This window comes from Coregonus clupeaformis, chromosome 1, assembly GCF_020615455.1.
Source record: "Coregonus clupeaformis isolate EN_2021a chromosome 1, ASM2061545v1, whole genome shotgun sequence".
NCBI classification, from domain to species: Eukaryota; Metazoa; Chordata; class Actinopteri; order Salmoniformes; family Salmonidae; genus Coregonus; species Coregonus clupeaformis.
In genome coordinates, this window is record NC_059192.1 from 67,278,153 (window position 1) to 67,298,868 (window position 20,716).

The 20,716-nt window shown below is 42.5% G+C and overlaps 1 protein-coding gene across 2 annotated transcripts in view; it reads right to left on the reverse strand.

The window, feature by feature from the left end:
• The window catches only part of taok2b (TAO kinase 2b), a 71,657-nt gene that overhangs the window by 34,044 nt on the left and 16,897 nt on the right, over nt 1-20,716 (reverse strand). The window contains exons 2-9 of one of the 2 annotated variants that reach the window (XM_041884649.2): nt 19,588-19,744; nt 8,639-8,779; nt 7,956-8,027; nt 7,735-7,836; nt 7,270-7,315; nt 6,871-6,967; nt 6,258-6,371; nt 3,459-3,550 (exon numbers count right to left, since the gene is read on the reverse strand). In XM_041884649.2, coding sequence (XP_041740583.1) covers nt 3,459-3,550; nt 6,258-6,371; nt 6,871-6,967; nt 7,270-7,315; nt 7,735-7,836; nt 7,956-8,027; nt 8,639-8,779; nt 19,588-19,590 — 667 coding nt within the window. In that variant the 5' untranslated portion in view covers nt 19,591-19,744. The remainder of the gene's footprint in view (nt 1-3,458; nt 3,551-6,257; nt 6,372-6,870; nt 6,968-7,269; nt 7,316-7,734; nt 7,837-7,955; nt 8,028-8,638; nt 8,780-19,587; nt 19,745-20,716) is intronic. The other variant, XM_041884656.2, reaches the window with a different exon arrangement.

Consider the following 20,716-nt stretch of genomic DNA (forward strand, 5'->3'; position numbering starts at 1 on the left):
GTGTGCCTTGTACCAGGTTAAACAGATACGCACGAGCGTATATCATCCTCAGATGGTTTATGCAAACGCTTGAATAAAATAGTAAAGTCTATGCTAAAAAAAGTTGTGGAACAGGACGGGAAGAACTGAGACATGTTATTACCTCACTTGCTATTTGCTCTTAGGGAGATGCCCCAGTCGTCAACGTGCTTCTCCCCGTTCAAACTGTTATATGGGAGGCCGTGCCGAGGGATCCTAGACCTCACCAAGGAGGCATGGGAAGCCCAGCTGTGTCCCCACAGAACTCTGACTGAACATGCCGCCCTAATGCGAGAACGGATGGCCGCAGTGTGGCCAATAGAGAAGGAACACATTGAGAGCGAGCAGCAAGCGCAACAGCCAGCCTACAACAGGACTGCCCAGACCTGAATTTTTAATGTAGGAGATAAGGTACTCCTTTTAATTCTGACATCTGAACACAGGTTCTTAGCGCAATGGAGGGGTCCGTACGAAGTAATAGCAAAAGTATCCCCTGTAAACTACAGAGTTAGGCAGCCAGGTAGTAGAAAACCTGAACAGCTATACCACATCAACCTTATGATGGGAGTACCACGAGAGAAATGTAGATGTTATATTCTGCTCCCTTCCCACAGCCCAACAAGATCAATCCCCGCTAGAGGTGCAGGTGGGGAAGTCGCTGACGCACCAGCAAGAGCAGGACCTACGGGCCCTAGTGGACCGACACCGGGAGGTATTCTCAGCCCTCCCAGGGAATATAGATCTCATCCAGCATCATATATACACAGAGCCAGGCAAGAGAGTGAACTTAAGGGCTTACAGAATCCCTGCTACGCGACAAAAAATAGTCAGAGAGGGGGTGAGAGAGATGCTGGGTTGGGAAGTTATCGATGCGTCTCACAGTGCCTGGTCAAGTCCGATAGTTCTCGTTCCGAAGCCAGACGGAACGGTGAGATTCTGTAACTACTTCCGAGGCCTGAAGGACATCTCCAAATTTGACGCATACCCAATGCCCAGGGTAGATGAGCTGATAGAGCGATTGGGAAAGGCGAGCTACATAACTACCCTAGATCTCACGAAAGGCTATTGGCAGACTTTGACAGAGACTTCATTGTACAGATGGACGCCTCTGATGTCGGGAGAGGGCGAACACCCCATAGCCTAAATCAGCCGTAAGCTCAGAGAGGGAAAATAAATATGCCACGGTTGAACAAGAGGGGCTGGCTATAAAATGGGCACTCAACTATCTTAGATATCTATTAGGAAGAAAATTTACTCTTGTGACTGATCATGCACCACTCACCTGGATGGCGAGAAAAAAAAAGAGAATAACAGTAGGGTAACTAGATGGTTCTTCAGGTTGCAACCTTTAACTTCTCTATCATCCACAGATCCTGGGTCAATCACAGAAACGCAGACGCACTATCCTGCCGCGACGCCCTCGTTGCGGCTGGTGCTCGACCTGCTGGGTTGATTCTGAGGACGGGGGTGTTTGAACCATCCAGAGGTGTGGGGGCCAAGGGGAGTCAGAAGGGCGGGGCCACTCCGGGATTCCCCGCAGACGTCACACCCTTTATTACCGGCGCAGGTGAAGGGACGGGGCAATTACGCACGAGAAAGAGGAGAACAATAGAGACGCGGGGGGAGAAAGGAACGGACAAAGAAATGAGGAGAAATATAGAACGAAGAGAGGATAAAAGGACAGAAGAGGACATTGAGAGACAAAGACAAACAGCTTAAAAGAGGAAGAACTTGCGTGAGTGATTCCCATAGCTGCGGGCCAAAGCCAAGTTACGCCACAAAAGATACTATTTAATTTGGTGATTATCGAAAGGATCTTTAGATTGTAAGTGAAGTGCTCTGAAGCGGGCTTGGATTTTGTTTCTCCTTTCTTGAACCGGCCGAGTGCCATTCTGTGAACATTAAATACACTACATGACCAAAAGAATGTGAACACCTGCTCGTCGAACATCTCATTCTAAAATCATGGGCATTAATATGGAGTTGGTCCCCCCCTTGCTGCTATAACAGCCTCCACTCTTCTAGGAAGGCTTTCCACTAGATGTTGGAACATCGCTGCAGGGACTTGCTTCCATTCAGCCACAAGAGCATTAGTGAGGTCGGGCACTGATGTTGGGCGATTTGGCCTGGCTCGCAGTCGACGTTCCAATTACTCCCAAAGGAGTTCGTGGGGTTGAGGTCAGGGCTCTGTGCAGGCCAGTCAAGTTCTTCCACACCAATCTCGACAAACAATTTCTGTATGGACCTCGCTTTGTGCACGGGGGCATTGTCATGCTGGAACAGGAAAGGGCCTTCCCAAACTGTTGCCACAAAGTTGGAAGCACAGAAACGTCTAGAATGTAATTGTAAGGGGCCTAGCCCGAACCATGAATAACAGCCCCAGACCATTATTCCTCATCCACCACACTTTACAGTTGGCACTATGCATTGGGGCAGGTAGCGTTCTCCTGGCATCCGCCAAACCCAGATTTGTCCGTCGGACTGCCAGATGGTGAAGCATGATTCATCACTCAAGAGAACGCATTTCCACCGCTCCAGTCCAATTGCGGCGAGCTTTACACCACTCCAGCCGGCGCTTGGCATTGCACATAGTGATCGTAGGCTTGTGTGCGGCTGCTCGGCCATTGAATCGCATTTCATGAAGCTCCCCACAAACAGTTCTTGTGCTGAAGTTGCTTCCAGAGGCAGTTTGGAACTCGGTAGTGAGTGTTGCAACCGAGGACAGATAATTTTTACGCGCTTCAGCACTCTGCGGTCATGTTCTGTGAGCTTGTGTGGCCTACCACTTCGCGGCTGAGCCGTTGTTGCTCCTAGACGTTTCCACTTCAGAATAACAGCACTTACCGTTGACCGGGGCAGCTCTAGCATGGCACAAACTTGACGAACTGACTTGTTAGAAAGGTGTCATCCTATGACGTGCCATGTTGAAAGTCACTGAGCTAGTCAGACATTCTACTGACAATGTTTGTCTATGGAGATTGCATGGCGGTGTGCTCGATTTTTTACAAATAGCCAAATCTACTAATTTGAAGGGGTGTCCACATACTTTTGTATATTTAGTGTATATCGTTTAGAGTTTTGCAACATAAAAAGCTGACTCTTCCTCTGTTTACACCACACCTCGCTACCGCATAAATTGGAACCCCTCTGGACCGATCACACAGAAAACCCAGTTAAAACAACTATGAGACGGTATTTTACATAAATACTTTGGGCAAACAAAATCAAACGCTCAAAGTGCCAAAAGTCTGGGTTTCGCACTTCATGGACTACGCAATTTGTTCCATTGTGCCAGGCAAGCTCAATCAAGCACAGATAAAGTATTGGCAAGAAAACTAATAGTAGTGAGGAATTTTTTTTATATCAGACTAGGCATACATACACCTTAAAAGCTTGTATGCATGTGAACATGTGTATTATATGGGCTGTGCTTAGCTTACCCAGCTCTATGGCGGTAATGCCCAGTGACCACACATCTACCTTGCCGTCGTACTGGCCCTCGTCCATGGCCAGGATCACCTCAGGTGCCATCCTGTACGGAGGTAAAACACATCGGAGCCAGTGTGAGACAACTATTTCTGTATCCCAAATGGCACCTTATTCCCAACATAGTGGTCTACTTTTGACCAGAGCCCTATGGGCACTGGTAGAAAGTAGTGCACTATATAGGGAATAGAGTGCAATTTGTGAACACATCCTATACCATGGGGTTCCCAAATGTTTTCACTCAAACCCCCTTTCCAGCATTGGGGAACATACCGCACCCCCCTGCACGCCACGTCTATTTCTATGGGCACAAGAACTGTTCACATCCCTCTAGTGAAGAGAACATTTTGCGGGTTTAAAGCTTATTTCCTGCAATTCTACACATTTTGTCATGGGGTGCAGAGAAAATGTTGCAGTTTTAAAGCTAATTTTCTTATAATTCTATATATTTTGCCATGTCTAATGTGTGTTCATGTGATATTTGAGTGACTCAAACATTACAACAAAATCTATGGGCTAAGAAGGAGAGTGATGGCGTGCTGCATCAGATGACCTGGCCTCCACAATCTCCCGACCTCAACCAAATTGAGATGGTTTAGGATGAGTCGGACTGCAGAGTGAAGGAAAAGCAGCCAACAAATGCTCAGCATATGTGGGAACTCCTTCAAGACTGTTGGAAAAGCATTCCAGGTGAAGCTGGTTGAGAGAATGCCAAGAGTGTGCAAAGCTGTCATCAAGGCAAAGGGTGGCTACTTTGAAGAATCGCAAATATAAAATATGTTTTGATTTGTTTAACACTTTTTTGGTTACTACATGATTCCATATGTGTTGTTTCATAGTTTTGATGTCTTCACTATTATTCTACAATGTAGAAAATAGTAAAAATAAAGAAAAACCCTTGAATGAGTATGTGTTCTAAAACCTTTGACCAGTAGTGTATATATAGTTGAAGTCGTAAGTTTACATACACCTTAGCCAAATACATTTAAAAAGGTCAGTTAGGATCACCACTTTATTTTAAGAATGTGAAATGTCAGAATAATACTAGAGAGAATGATTTATTTAAGCTTTTATTTATTCCATCACATTCCCAGTGGGTCAGAAGTTTACATACACTCAATTAGTATTTGGTAGCATTGCCTTTAAATTGTTTAACTTGGGTCAAACATTTCGGGTAGCCTTCCACAAGCTTCCCACAATAAGTTGGGTGAATTTTGGCCCATTCCTCCTGACAGAGCTGGTGTAACTGAGTCAGGTTTGTAGGCCTCGTTGCTCGCACACACTTTTTCAGTTCTGCCCACAAATGTTCTATAGGATTGAGGTCAGGGCTTTGTGATGGCCACTCCAATAGCTTGACTTTGTTGTGCTTAAGCCATTTTGCCATAACTTTGGAAGTATGCTTGGGGTCATTGTCCATTTGGAAGACCCATTTGCGACCAAGCTTTAACTTCCTGACTGATGTCTTGAGATGTTGCTTCAATATATCCACAACATTTTCCTTCCTCGTGATGCAATCTATTTTGTGAAGTGCACCAGTCCCTCCTGCAGTAAAGCACCACCACAGTATGATGCTGCCACACCCGTGCTTCACGGTTGGGATGGTGTTCTTCGGCTAGCAAGCAACCCACTTTTCCCTCCAAACATAATGATGGTCATTATTGCCAAACAGTTCTATTTTTGTTTTATCAGACCAGAGGACATTTCTCCAAAAAGTACAATCTTTGTTCCCATGTGCAGTTGCAAACCGTAGTCTGGCTTTTTTATGGCGGTTTTGGAGCAGTGGTTTCTTCCTTACTGAGCGGCCTTTCAGGTTATGTCGATATAGGACTCGTTTTACTGTGGATATAGATACTTTTGTACCCGTTTCCTCCAGCATCTTCACAAGGTCCTTTGCTGTTGTTCTGGGATTGATTTGCACTTTTCGCACCAAAGTACATTCATCTCTAGGAGACAGAACGCGTCTCCTTCCTGAGCGGTATGACGGCTGCGTGGTCCCATGGTGTTTATACTTGCATACTATTGTTTGTACAGATGAACGTGGTACCTTCAGGCGTTTGGAAATTGCTCCCAAGGATGAACCAGACTTGTGGAAGTCTACAATTTTTTTCTGAGGTCTTGGCTGATTTCTTTTGATTTTCCCATGATGTCAAGCAAAGAGGCACTGAGTTTGAAGGTAGGCCTTGAAATACATCCACAGGTACACCTCCAATTGACTCAAATGATGTAAATTAGCCTACCAGAAGCTTCTAAAGCCATGACATCATTTTCTGGAATTATCCAAGCTGTTTAAAGGCACAGTCAACTTCTGACCCACTGGAATTGTGATACAGTGAATTATAAGTGAAATAATCTGTCTGTAAACAATTGTTGGAAAAATGACTTGTGTCATGCAAAGTAGATGTCCTAACCGACTTGCCAAAACTATAGTTTGTTAACAAGACATTTGTGGAGAAGTTGAAAAACAAGTTTTAATGACTCCAACCTAAGTGTATGTAAACTTCCGACTTCAACTGTATATATTTAAGGGGGGGATCCCCACGCCCCCCCATCCGACCGACGCCCTATTCCCTATATAGTGCACTACTTCTGACCAGGGCCTCTGTGGTAGTGGCACTATATAGGGAATAGGGTGCCATCTGGGACACAACCTTGGTATTTTGTCCTACTTCTGGATCATATCCCTATTGTCGTCAATAGAGTTGGCAATCTTACAATAATGTCCATAGAAACAACAGAGGAGACCAGTGTCTCACCAGTAGGGCGTGCCCACGAACGAGTTGGCCGGGGCAATGATGGAGGCAGAGCCAAAATCACCCAGTTTCACCTGGCCAGGCTCAGTCAGCAAGATGTTACCTGCCTTCACATCCCTGAGAGAGAGCAGGGGGTGGAGAGACACCATTATTTTTTATTGAATATTCTGTTTCTTATAATATTAAGTCATATATATTTTTTTAAAAGTCAATATTATATGTTTTCTTTGGCAATGTATGTGGTAACACTTCCTGTGCCAATAAAGCCTTTTTAATTGGAAAGAGAGGGGGAGATAGAAAGAGAGTGAGGTGGGGTAGAGAGAGAATGAGAGCGAGAGAAAAAAAAGAGCGGGGAAGGGAGGGAACGAGAGAGGGAGGGAAAGAGAGAGCAAGAGATAAATTGAAAGAAAGGGAGAGAGAAAGAGAATGAGACATACAGACAGAGAGAGACCGAGATAGAAAGGGAGAGAAGTTAAAAAGAGGGTTAAAACATCCATGACACACACCTCCCCTTCAACAATGAGAGCTTATGTTTGGATTACATTCCTTTCTTTCTCTCTTTCACTTTTTTTCCCTTCCCGTCCCATCGTGTGAGGGAGGAGAGAGGTTTACTCACCTGTGAATCATGTTGTGAGAATGAAGGTACACCAGGCCCTGCAATGCACCGTGGGTGATGGCTGCTATCTCCTGTTCCTGGAGGGGCTTCTTGTGGACTACGCACACAGAGGGAGACAAAATGGACTCATTCCACTCATTCTTTGAAGGCTTGGTCGTGTTCATTAGGGCACACAACAGAAAACATTTTGCAACAGAACGAAAATAAGCATTTCTTATTTGACAACAACTCCAGGTTGTCCCTCCCCGTTTCAGTTCGTTTTCTACCATTTCGTGCCTAATGAACACAACCATGGTTTACTTCCACCACCCCAGTGTCCCTCCATGTAAAAACATCACATTACATAAAGTACTTGTTTGAACGTAAACTTGAACTTAAACCATCTGGTTTTCTACTCACCTTCCAGTAAGTCGGAGGCCGAACCCAAACAATACTCCATCACCAGCTAAGAGAATGAAGGAGAGAGAGAGATGGAGGTTAACATACGGAGCAAAGCGGCCAGAGGGGCAACGTGACGGAGAGCCGGTCAAAATGTATTCCCTACACCTTCCCATTGGCCACTTCAACGTTTGCATTTCTAAGGTGGATGGAATATGATGGAAGCTCCTTCACTACACTGCGTATACCTATCCAGACCCTTCAGATCTGCCAACACTAAAAGGTTAGGGCCAAGGGGAAGGGATAGGGAGTGAATAGGGGCTGACTGAAACCAACGAGTGAAAGTTTATTTGTCAGCAACCCTCAGTCCATGTGTCAGTCCCAAATGGCACCATATTCCCTATATAGTGCACTACTTTTGACCAGAGCCCTATGGGCCCCAAATAGGGTACCATGTTGGAGTTAAAGAAGTGCTTCAACACTTACCCATGCTGTGTGCTCTCTCAGGTAGCAACCTCTGTACTCCACGGTGTTGGGGTGGTGCAGTTTCTGGAGAAACTTTACTTCTTTGATGATATCCTGCCATTTCTTCATAAGAGAGAAAGAGGGAGCTTTAAAACATTAAAAACATGGCCTACACCACTGCAACAGATGTCAAATGTGGTGAACTGAGGAACATTTGACCATTGCTCGACCTGTGTTCTTACCTCATTGGACTGCTTGCCACCGTAGGACATTTTCTTAATTGCCACCACTTCATTGGTGCGGATGTCATGTGCCTAATGTAAGGAATACAAGGAAGGGTTAAAAATAAATAAAAAAGATATTCACAAACCTATTCTAATTTCTAAATCATGCTAACAAGGGCCACTGGCCGCACACATATCATCAAGCGCACACACACAAATTGACAAACTAAAGCTTCACCTCTTTCACTAGCCACTTTTTCACCCTCTATTTAAAAGGACATTTCATCCTTCACCGATATCTCTTGCCCTGTGCTACCTTTTGACCTTTTACCCGTACCTACCCGCCTCCTACCTTTCATCATTCACTTGTCTTTAACCTAGCCTAGCATTTCACCCATCATCTTATCAACACCCTTTCAATACCCATTCCATTTCTCTTCCCAGTTCCCATGTATCCATCACTGAAGCTGTGCCTGAATTCCCATACTACAAGTGTTTACTATGTCCCAAATACTGTACTGGATACTATTTAGGAGTGTTTAGTAAAAATGTATGCAGCACCAAGTGACAAATATCTCCATACTACTGCTCATCCATTCTAAGAAATCATCTCCCAAAAAGGGACACAATAAAATAAACTGTAAACTACTGAGTGAGATGCATCCATTTGCCCACTTAAGCCATTTGCCCCCCCTTCTTACGAAGTAGACAGCTCCGAAGCTGCCATGGCCGATCTCCCGCAAGTCGGTGAACATCTTCTCAGGGTCATCTCTGTAGAAGAGCTCAGCTACCTCCGGGTCCTTCAGGCTCCCGGCCCGCACACTGGACGGCATGGCCAGCGCCTGAAAACACACATACCGGTATGAGGGTATGAGCTTAAGTTCGTCTGCATTGAAATGTAGCCAACACATCAGGGTCGCAATGAATTCCATTTCAATTCAGGAAGTAAACTGAAACTCAAATGTTCCTAGCGGACGTGCATAAAGATGGCGACCTCCATGCCTACCACAAATTATTTGTTTGCCAAGTTTTCTGTTTTGTACCTTGCTCTCTGTGACTTCAGTATCTGCATTAGCACATTCTCTCTGCTACCGCATGGCAAGCGGTACCGGAGCGCCAAGTCTAGGTCCAAAAGGCTCCTTAACAGCTTCTACCCCCAAGCCATAAGACTGCTGAACAATTAATCAAATGGCCACACGGCTTATTTACATTGATTCCCCCCCCCTTTGTTTTTACACTGCTGCTACTCGCTGTTTATTATCTATGCATAGTCACTTTACCCCAACCTACATCTACAAATTACCTCGACTAACCTGTACCCCCGCACATTGACTCGGTACCGGTACCCCCTGTATATAGCCTTGTTATTGTTATGTAATCTTATTGTGTTACTTTTACTTTAGTTTATTTAGCAAATATTTTCTTAACTCTATTTCTTCAACTGCATTGTTGGTTACGGGCTTGTAAGTAAGCTTTTCACGGTAAGGTCTACACCTGTTTTATTCGGCGCATCTGATAAATAACATTTGATTTGGTACATAATCCCAATTCTAGCTTCAAGACAGCAGCAATCTGGTGTGACCACCATTTGCCTCATGCAGCGCAACATCTCCTTCGCATAGAGTTGATCAGGCTGTTAATTGTGATTTGTGGAATGTTGTCCCACCCCTCTTCAATGGCTGTGCGAAGTTGCCGGATATTGTCTGGAACTGGAACAAGCTGTTGTACGCGTCGATCCAGAGCTCCCAAACACGCTCAATGGGTGACATATGTGGTGCGTATGCAGGCCATGGAAGAACTGTGAAATGTTCTGCTTCCAGGAATTGTGTACAGATCCTTGCAACATGGGGCTGTGCATTATCATGCTGAAACATGAGGTGATGGCAGCGGATGAAATCGCATGACAATGGGCATCATGATCTCGTCATGGTATCTCTGTGCATTCAAATTGCAATTGATAAAATGCAATTGTGTTCATTGTCCATAGCTGATGCCTGCCCATACAATAACCCCACCGCCACCATGGGGCACTCTGTTCACAAAGTTGACATCAGCAAACCGCTCGCCCATACACAGTGTCTGCCATATGCGCGGTACAGTTGAAACTGGGATTCATCCATGAAGAGCACACTTCTCCAGCGTGCCAGTGGCCATGGAAGGTGAGCATTTGCCCAGTTAAGTTGGTTACGATGCCGAACTGCAGTCAGGTCAAGACCCTGGTGAGGACGACAAGCACGCAGATGAGCTTCCGAGACGGTTTCTGACAGTTTGTGCAGAAATTCACAGTTTCATCAGCTGTCCGGGTGGCTGGTCTCAGACGATTCCGTAGGTGAAGAAGCTGGATGTGGAGGTCCTGGGCTGGCGTGGTTACACGTGGTCTGCGGTTGAGGCCAGTTGGACATACTGCCAAATTCTCTAAAACAACCTTGGAAGCGGCTTATGGTAGAGAAATGAACATTCAATTCTCTGGCAACAGCTCTGGTGTAACAATCCTGCAGTCAGCATGCCAATTGCACGCTCCCTCAAAACTTGTGGCATTGTTTATGTGACGAAACTGCACATTTTAGTGGCCTTTTATTGTCCCCAGAACAAGGTGCACCTGTGTAATGATACTGCTGTTTAATCAGCTTCTTGATATGCCACACCTGTCAGGTGGATGGTTTATATTGGCAAAGGAGAAATGCTCACTAACTGGGAAGTAAACAAATTTGTGCACAAAAATTTAGAGAAATAAGCTTTTTGTGCGTATGGAACAATTCTGGGATCTTTTATTTCAGCTCATGAAACCTGGGACCAAAACTTTACATATTGCGTTTATATTTTTGTTCAGTATAGATTGTGCCGATTTCAACCATGTTGCACGCTGTATATTAAAAAGTATGTTGATAGTTCTTACACAATACCCTCATATCTGTATTCTGCCATCTTTATGCATGTTAGCCATTACGAAAATATGTAATTAGGATTGGAATTTCAGTTTCGCCTACATCCTGAATTGAAATGGAAATGACCCTAACACTACACAGCTGATCAAAGCTTGATTATTTAAATCAGCTGTGTAGTGATAGGGCAAAAACAAAAACGTGCCCCCCTTGGGGTGCCGAGGAACGAGTTTGGGAAACCCTGATCTACAGACATAGGCGATAGGCCTAGGTGTCTAAATGTGCACTCACATATTGAAGGTTACAAAAACAAACTAGGATGTCATACAAAACTGAACACATCAAAAACTGAAGCTCAAGCTGCAGAGGAAATGGCATTAGAGAAAGGCCAATTATCAGCATTCTAAGCCCATTCATGTTACTGCATTATTTAGCAGTGTTGTCACAATACTAAATAGGCACCTAATACTCATTTTTTTTCATAGCAAAACAAGAAAACACTTGGCAAGACTGAACTCCATGGTCCTTTAAAACCTGTTGCTGTAGACCTATGTAAAATATTGCATACTAGCCTATATCTTAGAAAATAAACATTGTGACTCAGAGTGACAACAGAATCAGGGTGACCGAGTCAGGCTGTTTGTTTCCAACATTAGGATTGTCTGTTTTCCCTCAGGATATGCAGTCTGCTTTATGTTTTGTTTCTTTGCCATGATAGGACCTACTTCGAGTATTGCAAAATACCGAGTATCTTGAAAAAACACTAGTATTAGGCTACTGGTCTATGTAGGTTTAATGATTTGCCACAATCTGACGTCAAGGACTTCAGGCTAAACTCATGACCCCTGTGACCATAGTCCAAGGCCTCGTTTCCCAGAGCCTTCGTAGCGTTAAGATCATCATTAGAACCTTCTTACGACGTACACTACCAGTCAAAAATTGACAAACCTACTCATTCAAGGGTTTTTCTTTATTTGTACTATTTTTTACATTGTAGAATAATAGTGAAGACGTCAAAACTATGAAATAACACATATGGAATCATGTAGTAAATTTTAAAAAAAGAGTTAAACAAATCTAAATCTATTTTATATTTGAGATTCTTCAAATAACCACCCTTTGCCTTGATGACAGCTTTGCACACTCTTGGCATTCTCTCAACCAGCTTCATGAGGTAGTCACCTGGAATGCATTTCAATTAACAGGTGTGCTTTGTTAAAAGTTAATTTATGGAATTTCTTTCCTTCTTAATGTGTTTGAGTCAATCAGTTTTGTTGTGACAAGCTTGGGGGTATACAGAAAATAGCCCTATTTGGTAAAAGACCAAGTCCATATTACGGTCAAGAACAGCTCAAATAAGCAAAGAGAAACGACAGTCCATCATTACTTTAAGACATGAAGGTCAGTCATTACGGAATATTTCAAGAACAAGTGCAGTCGCAAAAACCATCAAGCACTATGATGAAACTGGCTCTCACGAGGACCACCACAGGAATGGAAGACCCAGAGTTACCTCTGCTGCAAAGGATAAGTTCATTAGAGTTACCAGCCTCTGAAATTGCAGCCCAAATAAATGCTTCACAGAGTTCAAGTCACAGACACGTCAACATCAACTTTTCAGAGGGGACTGTGTGAATCAGGCCTTCATGGTCGAATTGCTGCAAAGAAACCACTACTAAAGGACACCAATAAGAAGAACAGACCTGCTTGGGCCAAGAAACACGAGCAATGGACATTAGAGCGGTGGAAATTTGTCCTTTCGTCTGGAGTCCAAATTAGAGATTTGTGGTTCCAACCGCCGTGTCTTTGTGAGACGTGGTGTGGGTGAATGGATGATCTCTGCATGTGTAGTTACCACCGTAAAGCATGAAGGTGGTGTTATGGTGTGGGGGTGCTTTGCTGGTGACACTGTCTGTGATTTGTTTAGAATTCAAGGCACACTTAACCAGCATGGCTACCGCAGCATTCTGCAGCGATATGCCATCCCATCTGGTTTGGACTTAGTGGGACTATCATTTGTTTTTCCAACAGGACAATGACCCAACACACCACCAGGCTGTGTAAGGGCTACAGTGAGGGGAAAAAAGTATTTGATCCCCTGCTGATTTTGTACGTTTGCCCACTGACAAAGACATGATCAGTCTATAATTTTAAATGGTAGGTTTATTTGAACAGCGAGAGACAAAATAACAAAAAAATCCAGAAAAACATGTCAAAAATGTTATAAATTGATTTGCATTTTAATGAGGGAAATACGTATTTGACCCCCTCTCAATCAGAAAGATTTCTGGCTCATAGGTGTCTTTTATACAGGTAACGAACTGAGATCTTTTTAAAATGTATTTTCCTTTATTATTTTCCACTAGCCCTACCACCCCTCCCCTAATTGGAGTAAACTAATGAACAACGCTTAGGCTTCTACGTCCAGCTAATACATACTATATACATTTTACGGACAATCTATTTTACAATAGTTATATTTTATTTGTTTTTAGTCCTGTCCTTCCTCTACCCTCAACTTCGCCTATCTATTTCTGATGTCCATCCAGTTTGATTTCTATTTGCCATACATTTTTAACTGTGCTGTTTCACAAAAGTCCTGAACCTATATACATTTTACGGACACAGTATATTTTACATTAGTTATCTTGTTATTAGTCCCACCCTTCAGCTCCCTTCAGCTCCCTTCAACCCCTCCCATCAATCTCTTAACACCATCCATATTGGATTTCTATTTGCCATATATTTTTCAACTGTACAGTGATGTTTCATAAAATTTCTGAACCTTTCTATTCTCATAGTTTCTACAGATGGTAAATTAAAGATAAACATTTTTGCTAAAAGTATTATTATATTATTGATCGATTGACTATGACTTTTCAAATCACCCAGTAGTGCTATCTGCAGAGTTAGCTCCAGGTAAATGTTGCAATTCTTCAGCCATTCCTGGACCTGTGACCAAAAACAAGCTACATATAGACAGTACCAAAATAAATGATCTAATGACTGTCTCTTCGCAGCAAAATCCGCAGAGCTGGGAAGATTGTATCCCCCATATATATAACATTATATTGGTTGCTTGAATCTTGTATGATAATTTAAATTGACAAATTCTTAGTTTTGAATCAGGCGTTGTTTTGCGTATCAGTTCACATTCTTGTTCTGAATCCATTCTAGCATTGCTTTAGCTGTATGCTTGGGGTCATTGTCAAACTTAAATCTTCACCTCAGTCCAAGGTCGTTTGCACTCTGAAGCAGGTTCTCATCAAGGATTGGCCTGTATTTGGCGCCATTCATTGTTCCTTCTATCCTTACCAGTCTCCCAGTCCCTGCAGGTGAAAAGCATCAACATAGCATGATGCTGCCACCACTATGGCAGTTGCGGTGACCATATTACCGCCACGAGTCATGAAGGCAGTGAAATTCCAAGTCACGGTAATTAGGCTTCTCCAAGCTCTGCTGCTGGTCATTAGTAGCCTACCAAACTTGCTAACTGCCTGGTACTCAGCACTCTATTGTCCCGCTAATCACTCTGACATCAATGCAAATGTGATCGGAAATCTAATCAAAACACTTAATGAGAGCCCATGAGCTCATGTTGCGCAACATTTCTATAGGCTATGCAACTGCGCAAGAAAAGATTGATTGCCTCTACTAAAAAGAGGATCCCATCAGCTTTCTATAGGCTAGGCCTACTATATTTATTTTTCAACTTTCCTAATATTAAGCACATTGCTTATATTTACAACAGGAGTATAGCCTAACTGGCTGGCATGAAAATGAGCCACTGGAAAAGCGTCCTCCATTCGCTATTTAAGTGCAGAGATGACAGGTATTTTTTCCCGCTGTCCCTGTTTCGATACAGGTGCATGATAATGGCCCATTCTAAATCAAAACAAATTTCACACATATATTATTTAGCATATGTAAAGATTAAATCAAGAATAGTCTGATGGGTGAAAATATTAGCCTATCACTTGTGAATGATATATTATCAGTTGTGAATACGGCCCAGCATAAGAAACAATGGCTTTTTTTGCGACTTTTTAGAATCATAGTCACAAACCTATGGGCTACATGAGGTGTGCATCACTAAAGTGGCCATATAATTTCTTAAAATTAAGCACATTCATCCGCTTTACAAGGGGATGTAGAGCCTAACTGGCATACATAAGCAGCGCGTGAGTTTCAAGTTTGGGGAAGATAATTTTTCACCATAAAAATGCACCTTTATAATAAAAGTATTACATGCATAATTGCAGTAGCGGTCACTTTTGATAATGGTGTTTTCCACTAACGGAACATTCGCGCTTATAGCCTACTGCCATGTGTGCATTGCTGTGCTTATAATGTGAAGAAATAGCCTAATCGTTTATCAACATTTTAAGCTAAACGTTCTGATCTGTTGCGTCAGCCACATTGCATACAAAAGTTGTTTTTGATGCTAGTGGTTGTATTAATTTGGGATCTATTGCATCCCACAACTGTCCCAGACTATGTTGGGAATATTTATTTATTGCACAGAATAGAATAGGTTGACTTTTGTACTATGCGGGATAGTAGATTGACATAGGATAGTGCTTTTGCTGTTTGTTAGGCCTACTCATGTTGTTGGATGACGAAAAGTAAAATGTGGACAGTTCTTCCAAAATCTTCAATATGCACCTCGGAATTGGATAAGGACGCGCGCAGTTGCGTCCCCAATGTGGCTTCCACACATAGCCTACAAGCCACTGATGCAGACCTTTGGAACATCTACATTTTAAAAAGTCTAATAAATCCATCTAATATAGCCTACACCTTCACAATAAATCAATTATTTATCTTAGACAGGTCTAAAGAAGCATGATATGAAGAAGAACAGAATAGCATACTACGAGTGGTCCTGATCAGGCTATGCCAAATGGTTGTGGGCTACACTAGTTCATTTAGCAGACAAGATTTGCTTAGAATTCCGTGGCATTATTTTATAGTATGAAGAATACAATTGAACAAAACTGAATAAAATATAAATAATATTTTCTACAAACGATTTGAGGGAGTGCGCACATGCGGCTATTCTGTGTTGAGTGGTTAACAAAGAAATAGGTACTCCTATCTGCTTAATTTAGAGTTATTCATGTAACTTTAGTTGTTCTACAAATGTTGGGCTATATGTTTGGATTTTTAATACACTGTAAGGCTGTTTTAAAGTCACCATTGCCCTCATGGTGAAATCCCTGAGCGGTTTTGTCCTCTCCGGCAATGAGTTGGGGAATGACGTCTTTGTAGTGACTGAGTGTGTTGATACACCATCTAAAGTGTAATTAATAACTTAACCATGCCCAAAGGGATATTCAATGTCTGCTTATTCTTATTTTTACCCATCTACCAATAGGTGCCCTTAGCGAGGCATTGGAAAACTTCCCTGGTCCTTTTGGTTGAATCGATTTGAAATTCACTGCTCGACTGAGGGACCTTACAGATAATTGTATGTGTGGGCTACAGAGATGAGGTAGTCATTCAAAAATCATGTAAAAAACGAACTTATTTAGACTTTCCATAAAGGGGTTGAATACTTGACAAGACATTTCAGCTTTTTATTTAATTTGTAAATTCTAAACATAATTCCACTTTGACATTATGGGGTTGTGTGTAGGACAGTGACATCTCAATGTAATCCATTTGAATTTCAGGCTGTAACATAATAAAATGTGGAAAAAGTTGGGAGCCAGGACCTGCAAATCAGAATTAGTTTTTCCCCACAAAAAGGGCTTTATTACAGACAGAAATACTCCTCAGTTTCATCAGCTGTACAAGGTGGCTGGTCTCAGACAATCTGGCAGGTGAAGAAGCCGGATGTGGAGGTCCTGGGCTGTACAAGACCATGGATTTGCCTACAGAGCAGCAAGAGGAACTGCCCTCCCTACCTCCAGGCTATTCTCAAACCCTACACCCCAACCTGAGCACTCCGTTCTGCCACGTCTGGTCTCTTGGCCCTCCCACCCCCCCAGCTCAGCCCAGCCCAACCCAGCCCAAGCTCTTCTCTGTCCTGGCACCCCAATGGTGGAACCAGCCTTCCCCTGAAGCATTTTCCAAAAACAAGCCCCCCCAAAAAAATGTCCTTTTGTGAAACAACACTTGCACTTGACTTTTATTTCCTCGCCAACTAGCTCGGACTTTGCTGACAGCTACTTTGAGGGAAAATGTACTTAGCTAGGTGGGACAACCACATCATAGTATCTTAAGATGAATGCACTGTCGCGTCTGCTAAATTACTCAAATGTAAACGTAAAGTGCAATATACTATAGTCATGTCCGCAAAACACTATAGTCAAACTACAGTAAAGTCCCCAAAAACACTACAGTGAATACTACAGTAAAATCAGCAAAAACACTGAATACTATAATATTTATACTGAACAAAAATATAAATGCAACATGTGAAGTGTTGGTCCCATGTTTCATGAGCTGAAATAAAAGATCCCAGAAATGTCCATATGCACAAAAAGCTTATTTCTCTCATTTTGTGCACAAATGTGTTTACATCCCTGTTAGTGAGCATTTTTCCTTTGCCAAGATAATCCATCCACCTGACAGGTGTGGAATATAAAGAAGCTGATTAAAGAGCATGATCATTACACTGGTGCACCTTGTGCTGGGGACACTAAAATGTGCAGTTGTCACACAACACAATGCCACAGATGTCTCAAGTTGAGGGAGTATGCAATAGGCATGCTGACTGCAGGAATGTCCACCAGAGCTGTTGCCTGAGAATTGAATGTTCATTTCTCTACCATAAGCCGCCTCCCAACTTCGTTTTAGAGAATTCGGCAGTATGTCCAAACGGCCTCACAACCGCAGACCATGTGTATGGTGTTGTGTGGGCTGATGTCAACGTTGTGAACAGAGTGCCCCATGGTGGTGGTGGGGTTATGGAATGGACAGGCATAAGCTACGGACAACGAACACAATTGCATTTTATCGATGGCAATTTGAATACCCAGAGATACCGTGATGAGATCCTGAAGCCCATTGTAGTGCCATTCATCCACCGCCAACACCTCATGTTTCAGCATGATAATGCACAGCCTCTAGTCGCAAGGATCTGTACAGAATTCCTGAAAGCTAAAAATGTTCCCATGGCCTGCATATTCACCAGACATGTCACCCCATTGAGCATGTTTGTGATGCTCTGGATCGACGTGTACAACAGCGTGTTCCAGTTCCAGCAACTTCGCACAGCCATTGAAGAGTGGGACAACATTCCACAATCAACAGCCTGATCAACTCTATGCGAAGGCGGTGTGTCGCGCTGCATGAGGCAAATGGTGGTTACACCAGATACTGACTGGTTTTCTGACCCTACCTTTCTTTTTAAGGTATCTTTGACAGATGCATATCTGTATTCCCAGTTATGTGAAATCCATAGATTAGGGCCTAATGAATTTATTTCAGACTGATTTCCTTCTATGAACTCCAACTCAGTATAAATCTTAGAAATTGTTGCATTGATATTTTTGATTAGTGTAATTTTGCGGAGTAAAAAAAGCCTGTTTTTGGGCAGAATTTTTTCTTAACGTTAAGGATTCAATTTAGTTTAAAAGTTCATAACCCTAATCTTAAACACAACAAATTCGTAACATATCATACCAATTGGATGACGTAGTACACACACACAAAAAGGGGACCAGTTTGGCTCGTTAGCACCACTTAACTACTGGCTGAAATAATACAAAAGTTCTGGAGCATCACTTTAATATATATATTTTTTTTTTTACATATGAGTCATTTAGCAGACAATCTTATCCAGAGTGACTTACAGGGGCAATTAGGGTTAAGTGCCTTGCTCAAGGGCACAATGACAGATTTTTCACCTCTGTCTCTGGGATTTGAACCAGTGACCTTTTGGTTACTGGCCCAACGCACTTAACTACTAGGCTACCTGCCGTCCCATTCTTAATCTTCGGGCAACCAAAAAAAGACTCCTGACTTGCCCGAAAGGCAAGTGCCTTTCAGACCTTTATGTCAAACCCCGTGGAACCAATAGACGGGTTGGCTGACAACGTCACAAATGATCTGCGCACATCGATGTGGCCAGAAACGGTGCATTATTATGAGTCTGAACAGTCAGATAGCTAGCAACAATGACAAGAAGCTGCCATGTGGGGAATCATAGGGGGCTTGTTTCAGCTAGTTTTATCTTGTTTATATCATGTCTTGTTTTGAGGTGTTTTGACTGCTTTCCTGTCAATGTTAATGTGGTTAAAATTTGCTAGCTAACCAACAACTCTAACAATGTATTTGAGCGATAAGTGCTCATTGTGCAAATGTATTTGTTTTCAATAAACATCAAGACTAAATATAGTTTTACATGTTATTAACAATTTAAGCCAACTCCGGCTGTTTTGCCCCATAGTTGTGCACGCGTCGGTTGTTGCTAAACAACCAACCCGTCTATGGAATAGTCCCAAAAGTGCAAACCTACCCAACCCATTTCTGGCACTCCAGGCAGGCAGGCAGGCCCAATCAAATCAAATGCTCGGAGTATTTGAAAGAAGAAAACAAATACGATACTAGACCTATATGAAATTGAACACAGGTCTGCCACAGTCCATCTCTTGCATTCAACCACAACAGGTATAGGATGAAGACATTACAAGCTGACCTAAAGCATGAAAATATGAACTTGTGTGCTACAGTGAATAATAATACTACATAGATCAAAATAATTTCAGAACCATGTTTTTCTGTGAAATGCATTTTGGTTAATACAGTGTTTCCCCTACCATTATGAAGGATGGGGAGGCCCCTTCCTAGCTTGTTGCCCCACGGCAAAAAACTTTAGCCTTCAAATGTTTTCAATCGAAAATGTTCATGTTGGTGTTGGCAATGGCATCCCAGTTGCTAATTTGGGTGGCTGCCTGCACCCCTCCAAAGACAAATCTGTGGGCAAACACAAATACAAGAGAGGAGTTGGATATTAGCCACACCTGCATGGCATGAGGACACAATTTGATGTTGAAGATTATAAACAACAAACATTTTAGATACAACACATACAGTGCCTTCAGAAACTATTCATACCTAGGGCTGTGGCTGACACCTAGGGTTGTGGCGGTCACGAAATGTCGTCAGCTGGTGATTGTCAAACAAATAACTGTCGGTCTCATGGTAATTTACCGTTAATTAACATAAACACATTTAGCATCTCCTGGCTTCCACACAGCCTACAAGCCACTGATGCAGACCTTTGGAACATCTACATTTAAAAAAGTATAATAAATCCATGTAATATAGCCTACACCTTCACAATAAATACATTTATTTTAGACAGGTCTAAATAAGCATGACCTGAAGAAAATGTAGTCTATTTCAGAAGAAAAAAATATTATACTCTGAGTTGTCCTTATGTTACCTCCTGATGTGGCTATGCCAAATGGCTGTGGCTACCCTAGTTCATTTAGCAGACAAGATTTGCTTATAATTCCGTGGCATTATTTTATATTTTATAGTATGAAGAATACAATTGAACAAAGCTGAATAAAATGGAAAGGATATTTTCTCCAAACGATGAGGGAGTGCGCACATATGGCTATTCTGTGTTGAGCGGATAACAATGAAATAGGTACTCCTATATGCTTAATTTAGAGTTATTGTAACTTTAGTTGTTCTACAAACGTTGGGCTATATGTTTAGATTTTTTATACATTGTAAGTCTGCATGATGAGACTAATGATTTGACAAAAGTTGCTTGAAAAGCATGAGCTCTGCTTTGTTTTGTGTGGGCTGTACACACTCCAATAGTCTCTCATTCACAATTTGACAAGCACTTGATAATGCCTCAAATTTTACCGTGGCATCCCCTTTGTGGCCGTAATGCACCCTAAAACAATCCATGCCTTTTGAGGCCCGGAG